At 47.6% G+C, this 15,908-nt stretch overlaps 1 protein-coding gene across 1 annotated transcript in view; it reads left to right on the forward strand.

The window, feature by feature from the left end:
* Positions 1-2,367: 2,367 nt before the first annotated feature.
* Positions 2,368-15,908, forward strand: part of LOC109498771 — a 32,023-nt gene continuing 18,482 nt past the window's right edge. Inside the window, exons 1-2 of the mRNA XM_045055317.1 lie at positions 2,368-2,872; positions 3,373-3,592. Coding sequence (XP_044911252.1) covers positions 2,477-2,872; positions 3,373-3,592 — 616 coding nt within the window. The 5' untranslated portion in view covers positions 2,368-2,476. The remainder of the gene's footprint in view (positions 2,873-3,372; positions 3,593-15,908) is intronic.

Here is a 15,908-nt window from a genome sequence, read left to right on the forward strand (position 1 = left end):
GTTCTGGCCACGCCGTGCACGCATTCCAGGCCACCTGGCAGGCACGCTATGCCAGCAGAGAAGGCTGGCTCAAAGGGCAGCCTCCAAACACAAAACAATCCCACGTCCTTGGTTCTGACTGTGGAAGCACAACAGCTAACCCTTTTCAAACACCTACTACGTACCAGGCTTTTCAAGGATTCTTCTGGAAAACAGACTGTATTGGTTTGCTAGGCCTTCCATAACAAGATGCCACCGACTGGGTGACTTCAACAAGAGAACTTTATTTTCTCATGGTTCTGGAGGCTGGAAGTCCAAGATCAAGGTGCTGACAGGGTTGTTTTCCTCTGAGGCCTGTCTCTTCAGTTAGCAGAAGGCTCTCTCCTGTGCACATATGCCCCTGGTGTCTCTTTTCCTCTTCGTTTTTTTAATGTTTACTTATTTTTGAGCAGGAGGGAGGGGCAGAGAGAAGGAGATACAGAATCCGAAGCAGGCTCCAGGCTCTGAGCTGTCAGCACCGAGCCAGACGCCGGGCACAAATTCATAAACCATGAGATCATGACCTGAGCTGAAGTCAGATGCTCAACTGACTGAGCCACTTAGGCGCCCCTCTTTTTCCTCTAATAAGACATCAGTCATACTGGATGAGGGTAAAGCCTTCATTTTTACCCAGTCACTTCTTTAAAGACCTTATCTTCAAATACACTTCTATTCTGAAGTATGGGGGTCAGACCTTCAACATATGAATCAGAGGGAACACAGTAGCTGCTGTTACCGTACGTACATTCCAGTTGAGGGAGGAGGCTCAGAGGGGTAAAGTGACTTATCCAAGGTTGCACAGCCAATAAGGCCTAGAGCCAAGACTCAAATCCAGGTCTGTGGATTCCACAACCAGTACAGTTAACCATTACCAGAACCAGGAATGAGGCCCAGGGTTACAAAATCGCTCGCTTTTCAAGACAGGGAAAATCTGGGTTTTAATGTAACATCTCCAGAGTTTTAAATGCTGATGAATTCGAGTTTCTTTAAAGACACTAAGCAGGCCAGACAAAACAAATGGGGGAACTTCATGTTCACACTGTTTTGCCCCTCACTAGTATATGAAGAGGCTGGACTAGATAAGGCCAGAGTTCTTACCTGTCCTGATAATTCATGATTCTCTGACACCATTTGGAATTTATGAAATAGATTTTGGTGGGTACAGCCTTTGGGCTTGGATGACTGGACGTGAATCATCTGTACCTTGACGCTTAGTAGCCATATGCAGAGGCAAAAATTCCTTAACCTTTCTGAGCCCGGTTTTCCTGTCTGGAAATTGGAGATTGTACCTCCCACATGGATGTGAAAATTGAGATGTTTGTGCCTGGTGAGCACATAGTAGCTGATGAGCAAATGGCTAGTACTCAACACCACTGGTATCTGTCTCCATGGGATCACGGTCCTACATGCAGAAGGCCCACGTGGCAATTTGAGGGCATACGAGCAGGGTCACCACCCTGACAAGTCTCCAAGGTTCTGCCATCTTAACTTCAGTTTTGGAATCTTCAAGAGTCTGTGTGTGTGTGTGTGTGTGTGTGTGTGTGTGTGTGTGTGTGTTTATGCCACCCCATAATGAGAGGAATAGGTTAATACCTTAGCAGGAATTAGTTGGTGTTTATTCACTCAACCTGCATTTAGTGAATTCCCAATGTGGTGAAAGAGATGTCATTTTTCAAACTCAAAGCTGCATAAGAAATACCTGGGGAGGTTGTTGATAATATAGGTACTGAGGGGCGCCTGGTTGGCTCAGTCAGTTAGGCATCCGACTCTGGATTTCAGGGCTCAGGTCGTGATCCCAAGGTTGTGGGATGGAGCCCTGCTTTGGATTCTCTCTTTCTCTCTCTCTCTCTGCCCTTCCCCCCCCCCTCAAAAATATATGAATTTTAAAAAACTTTCATAAAAAAATAGTAACATAGATTCTGAGATGCCACTCCCAGAGAGTGGGAACTTAGACTGAATAGAATCTGCATTCCTACTGCTGTCGGATACTGATGCAGGTGGCTTCCAGCCCATATACTGAGGCACATTCCTGCCTGGAAGGACCTCCGAGCTGCCTCCCCACCCACGGTCTTTCCCCCAGGGTGACTGCACCTGGCCAAGCTGCCACTCAGGCTGTGACCCGGCATCAGGCAGCGGGGTGGGGGGGGGGTGGGGGGAAGGCGGGAGGGAGTCTGTCTGAAGAGGAGCAGCTGAAGTCAAATTCCTTCCAGTGGAACCAGCCAGTTTTTTGTTAATACATTTAAGTTGAAAAAAAAAAAAAAAAAAAAAAGGACCGTTTTTCTGTCCTGAAATAAGCCATGATTGGCAAGATCAGAATTTGGTGTGTTCTGATCTCCCGGCCTCTAGTTCCATCTGTATAAATAGCCCAGTGTGCAAAAGCTGCCGTGAACGACTGACTTCCTTTTTCACCAGAGACCTTGGGCAGGGCGGCGGTTTTGCCCATAATAAAGTCATCAGTATGTTTGTGGCTGTAACCGGGCCAGTCATTTCTCGGCTTCACACCCACGCACCTTGGTGCGGCGGATCTGCAGTATCCCTGGTCGCTCGCTGCGTGGACTGGCTCAGAGATGCAGGGGGGAGTGGAGATCAAGGCAAGGAGCAGGGGCCCGCGCGCCCCGGGCCCGGCACCTGCCTGCCTGGGGTCAGCGCCACGCGCCTGAGCTGCCGCCGCCGCGACACAGGCTGCCCAGGTTTTTTTCCAAGGGCATCTGGAAGAGACTCTGGGAGGGTCCCGACGAACCACGTGGTGATCCCTGGAGGCCGAGCTGAGGCGCGTGGGCGGAAACGACCCCTGGTCTCTGCTTTCTGCTTGAAACGCTCGCTCGCTCTGCACATACCACAAGTTTTTTCAGAGGTTAGCCAAATTTGCATCTTTCTCCCCCAAGCTAGAGGAAGTGCTGGAGGAAGTCACGGATTAAAAGAATGGGGCGCAGGCTTAGGTTAGGGGCTCTTCTTGGCAGCTTTCCCTTTTAGCTAGAAACCCCTATTACCTTTACGCTGTTAACCCTCGACGGCACGGGTCAGTGGTGTACCCACTTGGAGTTCCTTATCTCAGAAAGCCCTTTCTCTCCCTTTAAACACGAGCTTTAAACTAATCAGCTGCCGTTGTCCAGTGATTCAGCTCCAGCTCCCTGGGGGGACACCAGCAAATCACAGGACAGCTGCTCTTAACACGGAGAATGGAGAGCTGCGCACAGGGTGTCGGGGGAAGGTCATGGCCGTGGCACTGGAAGGGAGGGCCAGAGGAGAGAGGAGGTCTGGATGGCCCTTTCGCTTTCGCCTTGGGAACGAGGATGAGCCTGTCTTTGATGCCTTGACTAGTTCTGCACTCTTTTCCTCCCGTCCTAAATTCAGCGACGTGATACGTATTTAAGGAGTCAGCCAAACCTCAAATTACACTGTCTGAGAACCGAGTCACTGCAAAGAAAGCAGTTCGGTTATTGGCATGAAACGACAGGACGCTGGCGCGTGGAGAAACCACTAGTAAAAGTGGAAGGAAACGGCTTCGGAAGATACGGTTACCTGTGTAAAGGAAGCTCAAGTTCCTACCATCCATTTCTGATCAAGCCTGAAAGTAAGTCTGCGCGTGTGGGCGGCTGTCAGGAGGGCTCTGCTGGCCCCCTGCTCTATCTAAACGTTCTGCCTCTGTTCAGCCTGGGCCGTGGGATGCTGAGAGCCACTTTTCACGTGGTTTCCATTAGGGACTCTCTTGTGCCAAGCACATCCTGAGTCTTGTCGGGCTTCCTCAAAGTTGGGGGCGTTTGTGGCCATGGTGTCTCACCAAGCAGCGCTGAGCTCTCTGCCATGTCCCCTCTCCTCTGGGGCTCCTCCCGCAAACTCTGGGTCTCATTCACTGCAGCCTGGGTCGGCCCCTAACGGCTCCAAATTTTTCTCCACTAACAGCGCGCATTTCGTGCCCCTTTCCAAAGGGCTTGGTGCCGAGGCCGACATCTCCGCCCTCAGCTTGCTTTCACAAACCAACCCACACATTTGGCACAAGAAAAAGACCTTCCCAGTAACATCTTCTCCCCTCGTTGGAGTGGCTGGGGGAGATGGAAGGCAAAAATGCGTCCTTGCTGTGATAGAGTGCATGGATTCCCAGGTTTTCTCTGCCCCCTGAGACAGTCTGAGCCTCACTCCTGTGACATTGTGGGAAACCTGGCCCCCTTCCCCATATCTTTGGGGCTCCCTCTGGGACAGCTGAGAGCTGCTGCCAGCCCACTGGCTCGCTCCAGGAGCCCACTGCTCAGGGCTCCTCCCTGCTCAACTCTGGCCATTTCGCAGCCGCCAATCTGTGCTGCAGGGGCTCCCTCCAAGTCTGCTTCTCAGGGAAGGAGGGATCCCGGGCCCTCCCTCCCATTCTCCAAGAAATGGTTAACCTAAGGCTCTTGTGTTTAACGAACTTTCCAGAGCTTGAAGATAGTCCAATGGAATTACAATGCAGAAAACAGAAGCAAAATCAATATGAGGTATTTATGGACTGAATGTTTGTGTGCCCCTCAAATCCATATGTTAAAGCCTTAACCCCCAGGGTGGCCAATTTGGAGTTTGAGCTTTGCAGGAAATAATTAAGGCTAAATGAGGTCATAAAGGCGGGACTCTGATCCCATAGGATGAATGTCGTCTTAAGAAGAGGGTCCAGAGAGCTCGCTGTCTCTGCACACGAGTGTGCTCACAGACAGGGAAAGGCCATGTGGGTACACAGCGAGAAGGCGTGCCATCCAAAGCCCAAAGGGAAAGCTCTCACCAGGCACCAACCATGCCAGCACCTTTATCTCGGACTTCAGCCTGTGAAAAATAAGCCTCTGTTGTTTAAGCCACCCAGTCTATGGTATTTTGTTATGGCGGCCCCAGCTCTCTGGGTCCCCGCCTGCAGGCTATCCCACACTCCCTACGGGCCATCGCATGGTCACTCTTGCCCGCCCAGAGCAGCTCACGTGCTGGCTCAGAGACCCTCTGTCTCTTGCTCCTCCCTGTCTCTTGGCCCCAGGCAGAGAGAGGAAAATGCCATAATGCCATAAACGAGCTCTACAAAGACCTCCCTGTCCAAAATGAAGATGGGTTTTTATTTAACATCTCTGTCTGAAGCAGTTTCATCTGGATGACACCGCTGGCTTTTCCAAGAACCAGCCTTGTTGGGGAAAAGGGAGCATCTCTCTATCGGCCTTTTACCCTCGAGTGTAGAAGGCAATGCAGCTTCTTTTTCCTTTAATAATAAGAAAAATTTTAGACATTTACAAAATTGATAGAATAGTACAAGGAATGCTCACATACCCTTTACCTAGCCTGAATAATTGCCAGCATTGGCCTTGTTTGCTTTATCTACATACATGTAGCTGTGTGTGTGTGTGTGTGTGTGTGTGTGTGTGTGTGTGTATGTGTGTGTGTCTGTGTGTGTCTGTGTGTGTCTGTGTATGTGTTTGGCTGGTTCATTTAAAAGTAAGTTTTACAGGAGCACCTGGATGGCTCAGTCGGTTGAGCGGCCGACTTCAGCTCAGGTCATGATCTCACTGTTTGTGAGTTTGAGCCCCATGTTGGGCTCTGTGCTGACAGCTCAGAGCCTGGAGCCTGCTTCAGATTCTGTGTCTCCCTCTCTCTGCTCCTCCCCGCTCAAGCTCTCTCTCTTTTTCTCAAAAATAAACATTAATTTTTTTTAAAGTAAGTTGTACAAATTGTGACACTTTATCCCTAAACATTACAGCTTGCACCCCCTAAGAATAAGGACATTTTACAAATCACTATACAGGGAAAGCAACAGTATTTCCATAATGCACACAACTTTTAAAATAGCCTTTTCATTGTTTCTGCTATTCCGTCCTCACACCTGAGGCCATAAAACAGCAAGAGGTGTCAGTACTTGGGAAGGCCAGTGCCCAATTTCCCCAACCACATTGGGAAATAAAGTTGCTAGGATCTTAGGTGTAGGATTAATTTATGATCAGAGCAGAGATGGGTAAAGTTACCCATCTGCAAGGGCTGCCAGATCTTCAACATATGACTGGGTGTCCAGATGAAAGGTATTAACATATCTAAAGAAAAACCCTTTCTGGTCAGAAAAGGCCAGGATCCGGAGCAAAGACGAGATCCAGAAGCAAACGTTTCAGTGGCCATCACGTGCCGTTAAGACTGCCTGCTCTCCTGGATTGAACCAGACATCTGGCTGTTTCAGCTTTCTGTCTGATAAAACAAAATGCTGCTTTTCAAAGGAAACCTGAAAATGTCTATGAATGTCAAGAGGCTGTGAGTGGGAGCTCGGTGTTTCTGATCCCTGCGTGGTGAGAGAGGCACAGAATGGATCTTCCAACTCGCTGGAGATGCTCTCCCTGTGGCTCTAAAGTCAGAAGTAAAACTTGGTTTTCAGGGCAAGCTCTGTTCTGCTGTGCTCTCTGTCGGTCATACGATGTGAGAAAAGTGTATGTTTATGGGGTAGGTGGTAGTGCTGGGTATAGGTGAGGCACCAAATATAAATATTATAGATAGGGCTGTTAGGTGTTCTGAGTTACAGTTTTCTCCCTGGGAGGTTTTGAAGGCAGCTTTTGTGGGGGCCCTGGATGGGAGTCCAGGGACAGCAGGGAGGGGAGAGGCTCTCTGTTCTGAAGATGTCATCTGGATTTAACTGCATGGGTGGTGATGGGTCACAGACGTGGTGGCCGATCAGTCTGGGATTTTTTCACTTTTGGTTGTGCCTCACAAGCAATCACTCCTACCCACCCCTTTTCAGAAGAAGGCCTGCAGGGCTCTTGGTTGTTGCCCCCATCATCCCCTCGCCCAGACAGGAGAAGAGATCTAGCTGGCCAGAGGTGGTGGCAGTGAGCATGCGTGACTGGAAGGGATGGGAGGAAGGCGCTGCCAGGGTTTATGGACGCCTGGGGGAAGCTGGGTGCCCAAAGGGGCCCGTTCGTTGTTTTACCTTCCATTCAAACTCAAAATTCAAACCAATACTTAAATCGTTAGGAACAAAATTGTGCAACATGTTTAGTTTGAGGAGTCTACTCATTTGGCCAATGGTCTATTGACCCCTCAAGGAAGCCTCAGAAGCCAGTGAATAAGAGCTGTGGAAGTGAAGCCCAGAAAGATTTTTCTAGGACATTTGCCAGCTACGCAGCATTGTCAGAATATGGTTGTATTTCCAGGAAAAAAAAAAAAAAAGCTGGTGGCAGGGAATACCATTAATTAGTTATTCCCGAGTGTCTTTGCATCTTCTGGAGGATTGTACTACACCCTACTTGGTCTGTTTGCTGTTTGGAAATGGGACATGTGCCTCAGTGTGTGGGATTCCTATTAAACATGAAATTTGACCCCGCAAGTACTATTGAATCCCGTAAGTATTGTCCATGTAGGAGTGGGCCTCAGCTAATGGACTTCAAATATCCCAGTCCCATTTGAAAGGCCCTCTCTGTAACAAGAAAGGTGAGCTGGCTCTCGTAGCATGATACCATTCAACGTGGGATTGTTCTCATTTCCCTTCATTCAGATTCCATGCCGGAAAAACAACTCTTTTTAGCTGCCTAGGGCTATTGTAACAAAGTACTACAAACTGGATGGTTTCAAACACTAGAAACTTATTTCTCTCACAGGTCTTGTGGCCGGAAGTCTGAAATCAAGATGTCTGCAGGGCCACACTCCCACCGAAATGTGTAAGAGAGAAGGCTTCCTTGGCTCTTCTAGTTTCTGGTGTTTTCTGGCAATCCTTGGTGTTCCTCGGCTTCTAGATGCATCTCTCCAATCTCTGCCCCTGTCGTCACATGGCTGTGATGTCTGTCTCTGTGTCTCTTCTTATAAGGACACTAGTCAGAACGGACAGTCACCCTATGACCTCAATATTAATCAGACCTGCAAAGACCCTAAGTCCCAATCAGGTCATGTTTACAATGAATGGGGGTTGGGCCTCAACACATGTCTTTGGGCGGTGGGGGGACTCAGCTAAACCCTTAGCTTATGCTGTTGTGTCCATGGAGACTCCCTTCTGGGAAAGTATGTCTTCGTCATACGTCCTTTAAATATTCCAATTCCTGTGTCAATGATTTCTTATTGTAAAATTTCTACATTTGACTTAGAGAATGGTTTCGCTTTCCATGTAGCTAGGCTATAGGAAAATAAGGCCCTGACTGACTATATGTGGACTGGGGTTTTCCATTTCCAGAGAGAATAATGTCTCAGTGTAAGCTAATAAACTGGCTTTCCGCTTTGATTCATCTCATGATCTGTCTCTGCAAAGAGAGGAGCAGCTACCATCTCTGTGCCAACAAAACCAAATTTCTGAACTTCTAGAGGCTGAGGAATAAACTTTGTGCTAATTTACCAAGATAATGACCAATCATAAGGAGCACAAGGCAGCTGTGGCATCTGGGTATTCCCCGGGCCAACGACCCAGTATTACACTTGCCATGTGGTCCCGTGTGAGGCCTGTTATTTGTCTTGTTTTGGATTTCCAATATATGGGCTTTTGTTCTGTGTGAGGAATAAGTATTCCAAAGAGCATTTGGTCCCCTTGGTAAAGCAAACAAAACTCCCAACCACAGACAAAAAGAGTTGATTAAAACCAAGAATGTTTCAGATCTTGTCTCAGATTCAAACTTACTAAGAAAACAGATAATTTTTAAAGAAAATTGGTAGGATTGTTGGTATAATGAAGTAACCCAATGCATCAGTCAAAAGAATCCTGATCATGGCAAAGTCTCAAATCTCTGAGGTTATGAAATCAAATTTCAGCAGACTCATTCTAGAGGACAGCGGGGTTTTCTTTTTCAATTTTAAGTGAATTAACTAGTGAGGAAATGCAGTGCAGATGTATAACGTTTATGACAGGCAGTGAATCTGGCACCTTCCATGGCAATAAAACAGAGACACCTGCACCCTGTTCAGCTAAGGCAGAAGACACTGGCATAAACAGTGGTTGTGCGAAGATGAGGACCAGATGACTGATGGGGCTCTTTCAAGGGAATGGCTGAGGTAGGAACCGACCAGAAGTGGGGGAGGTTATTCAGTTGACCAGGGTCCAGATGGCAGGCAGGCTTGCCTGAAGGGTAGCACTGTAGGGCAGCGGGGAGGAAAGGCAGGGTTAAGCTGACCTGGAGCAAATCTCTTAGGACAGTGCTTCTCAGATGCCAGTGTGCCCAAGAGAATCACCGGGAGAGCTTTTTAAAAACACAGATTCTGATTCGGTACATCTGGAGTGAGGCCCATGTATCTGCATTTCTATCAAGGTGAGGCAAATGCTGCTGGTCTGTGAACCCCATTTTGAGTAGCACAGTGCTAGAAAACACCTCAAAGCTGGGAGTCGCTACTGGAGTTAATTTTCTGTGGAAACAGCGAGTCCTCAGAGAAGGAGGAGCTTGGGAAAGCAGTGTTAGGCTGTGTATCTGTTAGCACGGTGCAGCTGCTAATGGCAGGCATCTGAGAGCCCAATGTTAATCACACCTAGAGTAGAAAGCTTATAAGGGTTTCCCAGGGTTTTTCCAGTTGGGCAACGCCTCTCAGAAGGTAGAAAAGCCAGATGGTTTTAAATAGCTCACTCTTAAAAAAAAAAAAAAAAGTCTGGGGCACCTGGGTGGCTCAGTCAGTTAGGCCTCTGACTATGGTTCTCGCCATTCGTGAGTTCGGGCCCCGCATCAGGCTCTGTGCTGACAGCTCAGAGCCTGGAACCTGCTTTGGATTCTGTGTCTCCCTCTGTCTGCCTCTCCCCTGCTTGCACTCTCTCCCTCTCTCTCTCTCTCTCTCTCAAAAATAAAATAAACATTAAAAAATTATATATACAAAAACAATGTCTGAGTTAGTTGGATTCTAAGTTACAAGGACGTATCAGGGAGAATTATTTTATCATCCCCTCATTTGGCATCTCCGAGTCAGTTAGCATTATTATTATTATTATTAAATAATGATGAAAGTTGTAACTACCCTTTACTGCATGCCAACTGTGGGTCACATGAGGTGCCCACCATTTACAGTGGGGCCATTCTTGTTAAACATCTGTGGGCATGTAGTATTGTGCCAGGGTGTTTGGAGAATCACAGGATGACACGGTACCTCTCCTGGGAGTGTGAATACTACTTAAACATGTTGGAGAAAACCAGAATTTTTCATGTTAGAAAAAGCATGCAAATATTACAGCATAAAAGGCAGTCTTTCATCCCCTTTGCTCTTACAAGGCGACACTGACACTCTTCCCATCTAGTGGTAGGGTCTATGTCTCTTCTCCATGGACCTAAGTGGGCCTTTATGACTATACTAACAGAGTATGGTAGAAATGACACTGTGTGACTCCCGAGGCTAGGTCATAAGAGTGCCATGTTGGCTTGGGATGCTCACCTTTGGAACCCATCCACCATGATGACAGTAAGTCAAGTAACGGAGGTAGAAGTCCATGTGGAGAGGAACTGAGGCCCCCAGCTCTCAGCCTTGACCTCCCATCCTACTGTCAGCACTAACTTTCCAGGCATGAGAATATGGCATCTGGGGAGTGATTCTTCAGTCCCTACTCGAGTCCCCCCAGTTGCTACTGTGTGAAGTAGATATGAGTGTTCCCCTGTAAGCCCTGTCCAGGTTATACATGTGTGAGGTAAAGAAATGGTTGTTTTAATCCATTTGGTTTTGGAGAATCCACTTTGCTTGCAGAAATAAGTAACTAGATGGATAGAGGCCGATAGATTGGCAGTTCTGTGAAGTGCCATGGGAGTAGTGATTTACAGGCCAGCCAGGCAGGATCCCAGGCAGCCTGTGACCTTGTCACTCCTCTACCTATGAACTATGGATAGAGGAGTACCGAAGCATGTACCAGAGCACAGAAGAGGAGTGCACTGGGGTTGGAGGCCACTGAGGCAAAAATAAGGAGAAAGTGTATTCTCTACACTTGAAAGGGTCAAAAGGTCTTTTAATGAACTATGGATAGAGGAGTACCGAAGCATGTACCAGAGCACAGAAGAGGAGTGCACTGGGGTTGGAGGCCACTGAGGCAAAAATAAGGAGAAAGTGTATTCTCTACACTTGAAAGGGTCAAAAGGTCTTTTAATGTTCTTGAAGACCAGTTTTCCCTAGGAAAGAATTAAGTAAAAAAAAATAAATAAATAAAGTAATAATAATAAAAAAGAGGAAATCCACTTGGATTCACTTGAAATAAAGCTGCTGGGATGAAATCAATGTAAAAACAAGACTTGAGAAATGGTAACCGTGGAGAGAAGAGATCAATCTTGGTAGAGGCTTGCATTGCAATGTGAAAAACATGTTAGGATCTGAATGAAGCAATTGCGGTCATAAGCACTGGATGTTAACTTTGACAGTGGAGGAAGCACACAATTAGGATGATTCTGATCCAAGCAAGGGGGTTGCTGGAGGGCAGAAGGATGGGGAGACCAAGAGTATTTGCCAGAGAAAAACACTGCATGGAACAGGGAGGGCAGATACTCAGATGGAGACACATTCATTCAGGAACGTGGGAGACACATCTCACACAAGACATGGTCTGGGGGACATCATCCTTCCATTAGCTGTAGGAACTCTCAGAACAAACCGTTTCATCTCCTGAGCCAACGGCCTTAAAGCTTTAAGTAGCCTGAGTTGAAACTCTAATGTGTAAAACACGACGTCAGATGTGTCCCCTCGTTCTCTGGTCCCCTGTCCTTCTGGTGTCCCTCTTTGAAGGTCAGAGCCTGTTACTCTTACTGTGCTGTGAGCCCCACTGGAGGCAGGGAGGTATCTCCTCCACACCGCGGATGCTGGGGAAACAGCTTGTTGATTGCCTGGATGAGTGCAAGCGTATGGGAAGGAACCCAGCACCCATTGGTGGAGGGGAGCGCCTGCGGAAGGAGAGGGCAATGGGTGTGCTGGGCTGGGATACCAGGGGTGGGGATGCCAGGAGGTCAAGTTTCAGGAAGTCCAAAGTCCTGCTTAAGACCTTCTAAGTCAAGTGCTGATAAGACAGGAAGTCTAACCGGTCTTTTTCAGTTTCCCTCGCCCTCCTCTGGGGTGGGGGTGGGGGGTGCCTATGAGCAAGAAAAAGACCCACAGAAGAGGAGGAGTTGAAAGAATCCAGATGACTCCCTAACTGGAGCCTGGAAGGGGCTGGGCCACCATCCTGCAGAACCGCATTCCACACCCTTCTAGGGCTGCCCCTTCCTTTTTGCCAGTCAGGGCTCTGGCCCTCCAGCTAGGCAGCCCTGGGTGCGGGCGGACAGGATAGCCTCTTGATCCTGCAGCCTGCCTGCCACATGCCCAGTCACCTCTGGTGACCCAGAGTCCCCGATGGTGGGGAACCCCAGATGTCGCCCTGAAATCAGAACATTTGCAAGCTAGGGACGACCCAGGCAGTGTAGTTCAACCCCTTTCTTTTATAGCCAGGGGAATCCAGGGATCTGAAATGCTAAGCAGCTTATTCGAGGTGGTGGTGAGCGGGGCAGGAGGTTTAGTCTCCTCGCCCTGGTTTCCACCACAGCCCATGCCTCCACGACTGCCTCCCTCCAGAGAGAACTTTGATGGTCGCAGAGCAGGGTTCTCTGCCATCTCCCTGCTTTGTCTCTGTTCACCCTCCCCAAGGTGGAAGGAAGTGGGTTTTCTACCCTCTACCCTCTTCATCCCTGTGTTTATCTCCGTCCTCCCCTGCAAAGCAGCGGTGTTTTGGGGGGGGGGGTGCGGGGAGGGGTGGGTAAACATAAGTTCCCATCGAAGTTTGGCTATGAGATATCACCCGCATGACAAATAAGACTTGGTACAGTGGAGATCCCTCTCTGTAGAATGTGGGGATCCTGGCTGCTGTGGGTTCAGTTGTGCTCTCCAAAAGATAGATTGAAGTCCTAACCCCAGGTACTTGTGAATGGAAATAGGGTCTTGGCAAACGTAATGAAGATGTAAGTTAAGGGGCACCCAGCTGGCTCAGTCGGTAAAGCATAGGACTCTTGATCTGAGGGTCATGAATTCAAGCCCCACTTTGGGTGTGGAGCCTACTTACTTAAAAAATTAGGGCACCTGGGTGGCTCAGTCAGTTAAGTGTCAGAATTTGGCTCAAGTCATGATCTCGTGGTTTGTGGGTTCAAGCCCCACTTGGGGCCCTGACAGTTTGGAGCCTGAAGCCTGCTTCGGGTGGTTCTGTGTCTCCCTCTCTGCCCCTCTCCTGCTCATGCTCATGCTCATGCTCTGTCTCTCTCTCTCAAGAATAAATAAACATTAAACAAAATGTTTAAAAGAGTGTTAACGTCTGTTTTAAAAAAAAGGTGTAAGTTAAGATGAGGTTGTGCTGGAGTTGTGTGGGCCAGTGCACAGGCCAATGAATATTTTTCCTTTTTAAAAATTGTTTATTTACTTATTTGGGGGAAGGGGTAGAAAGCGAGAGCTAGAGTGAGACTGAGAGAGAGAGAGAGAGAGAGAGAGAGAGAGAGAGAGAGAATCCTAAGCAGTGTCTGTGCTGTAAGCATGGAGCCCAACGTGGGGCTCAAACCCACAAACTGGAAGATTATGACCTGAGCTGAAATCAAGAGTTGGATGCTTAACCGACTGAGCCTCCCAGGCGCCCTAATATTTTTCCTTTTGTAAAATTTATTTTTCTTGGGTGACTTGTAAAAGCAGCTTTATTGAGTTACAATTGACATATGGTAATGAATTGCACGTGTAAGTAAATACCCAGAAACAGTCACCCCATCAAGACAGTGAGCATATACATCACGCTTGGAAATTTCCTCTTGCATCTATATTTTCTTATTAGCTACTGAGACAGAACAGATTGATGAGTTGGGCTGCAGACGTGTAACAAGCTCATTTATACCTTCATGGTTACTTCTCGAGGCATCTCTAGTTTCTAAAAAGCCAGGAGGAAGGTGACAAAATTTAAGGCTTTTCTACTATGAAGTCTTATTAATCACCTAAATTTCCAATGATTAAGTATTTGACCTCAAGGGGCTTTTGATAAGATTAATTGGAAGGTATTTGCCGTAGAAAATTTATTTTGCTACACTGTAAAGCTTCTGGTGTCACAACATCTGGTCCTGGGAATTTGACTCAAAGAATCAAGGACTCTTGGAAAAAAACAAACAGAACTTCCAAGGAATTTTAGGATTTCCTTTGTTTATGAGCCATAATTCCAGGAGGAAGGAAATGAACACTTATTAAGTGCCTTCTATATGTCAAGCGCTTTACATAAAATAAATAATTTAATCCTCACAAATAACCAGAGGCAGAGAAGGGATTACCACCACGTTTACAAAAGGGGAAATAGGATCTGAGAATCTAAGCAACTTGCCTGAGGTGACATAGCAGGGGGCATGAGCTGGAATTAAAACCCAGAGCTCTACGATTCGAGACCATCCTTTTCATATCATGAATTTACCCTCTGCTCCCCACCCCTGGACAGATTGACTTAGATAGACAGAGCTACACACACACATATATGCATACATAGGAGGATGTGCTATATGTTCCATTCTTAAAACCTCCAGAGGCACCCAGCTGACTCAGTTGGAAGACTGTGTGACTCTTGATCTTGGGGTCGTGAGTTTGAGCCCCAGTTGGGTGTAGAGATTCCTAAAAATAAATAAATAAGTAAATAAATAAATAAATAAATAAATAAATAAATAAACTAAAAAACAAAACAAAACAAAACCCTTCCAAATGGCTTAGGAAAAAAATACAACGGTCTAAAACAGGACATGGAAGCAAACGGGTCAAAATACATGGATAATTATAATTTGTTATTGATATAAATTTACATACATGGAGTCGTCCCCAAGTTTTTTAGTTAATAAGACCTGAGAAGTTACCACGGCCTGAGAATCGTACGCTGCACTTTGGCAGTTGAAAAGTAGCATCGATTGGCAAAGACTGCTTTGTGTTTGGAGAAGTGAGGCGCTCCGTGGGAGATTGTGTGTGGAGACCGGTAGGGCAGCAGGGTTCTGGAAAGGGCTGACTGGAGGGCGGGGAATCAGAGCATTGGGTGCGTAGTTGGGGATCTGAAGACCCAGAGCTTTAAAAGCCAGACAGTGTAGTTTTGGCAAGTTGCTCATGTTTACACAGAGAGCTAATAAAGAGCTAGCACTGAGCTAGGACTAGGTGTCGGGCGTCCTGCCTGGTATCTACATCTATCCATGTCTGTATTCTCCAAAGATGAAGGCTTCATATTGCAGAGCCAACCTCAATTAACTACAAGCAGAGAGGACAAGGACTGTGGCATCCATCGGAGTCCCATAGGGACGCTGTGACACTCAAGGTAGGGGACGGAAGAGTTCCGTGGAGGGTCCCTTCGCTGAGGTGGAGCAGATTCAGCACCACGGCAGGAAGTCGTTATCATCCCCAAGTGCAGAGGGCAAGGGTGCAGAGAGGGTGCCGGGGACCGGTGAGAGCAGTAGCCAAAGGTCGGGGAACACAGACCCCATCCTCACTCACCCTGCGTCCTCTGCGGCTCCTGGTTCCTCCTATTGGCCCAAAACAGAGGTCACAGGAGTTGTGTGGGGACTATGCTTAGAGATGGGGTCCCGGGGGTACAGGGCAGAGTGGAGAAGGACAGAGGGGGCATTTGGAGGGACAGATGGAGAAGATCCAGGGCAAAGCCTGTGCCGGGGGGATCTGGGAAGGCTTTTCTGGGCAGTGCATCAAAGGAGCTATTCCAGGTGCCCTAGAATCTCAGAGTTTTACATTCACTGCCTTTCATAATCCAGTAGCTTGCCCTGGTTCACAGCAGAGGCTCTATAAACCAGGACCTTATTCTTATTGTAGTCATCTGTTCCCTGCAGCCCCAGATACAAGTGCCAGCTGTTTAGCTCAAGCCCTTGCTAAAGAGGCGGTAATGGGTCTATTCTTAGTGATCACATAGTGATGGGTTAGTGACTTTATGTTCAAGGTGGTGGGTGCCCAGATAACCCTGAATGACAGTGTTGTTTATTGGTTCGAAAGAAGTCCTCCTCATTAACTCA

The sequence above is a fragment of the Felis catus genome, chromosome B1, assembly GCF_018350175.1.
Source record: "Felis catus isolate Fca126 chromosome B1, F.catus_Fca126_mat1.0, whole genome shotgun sequence".
In the NCBI taxonomy this organism is placed as follows: domain Eukaryota; kingdom Metazoa; phylum Chordata; class Mammalia; order Carnivora; family Felidae; genus Felis; species Felis catus.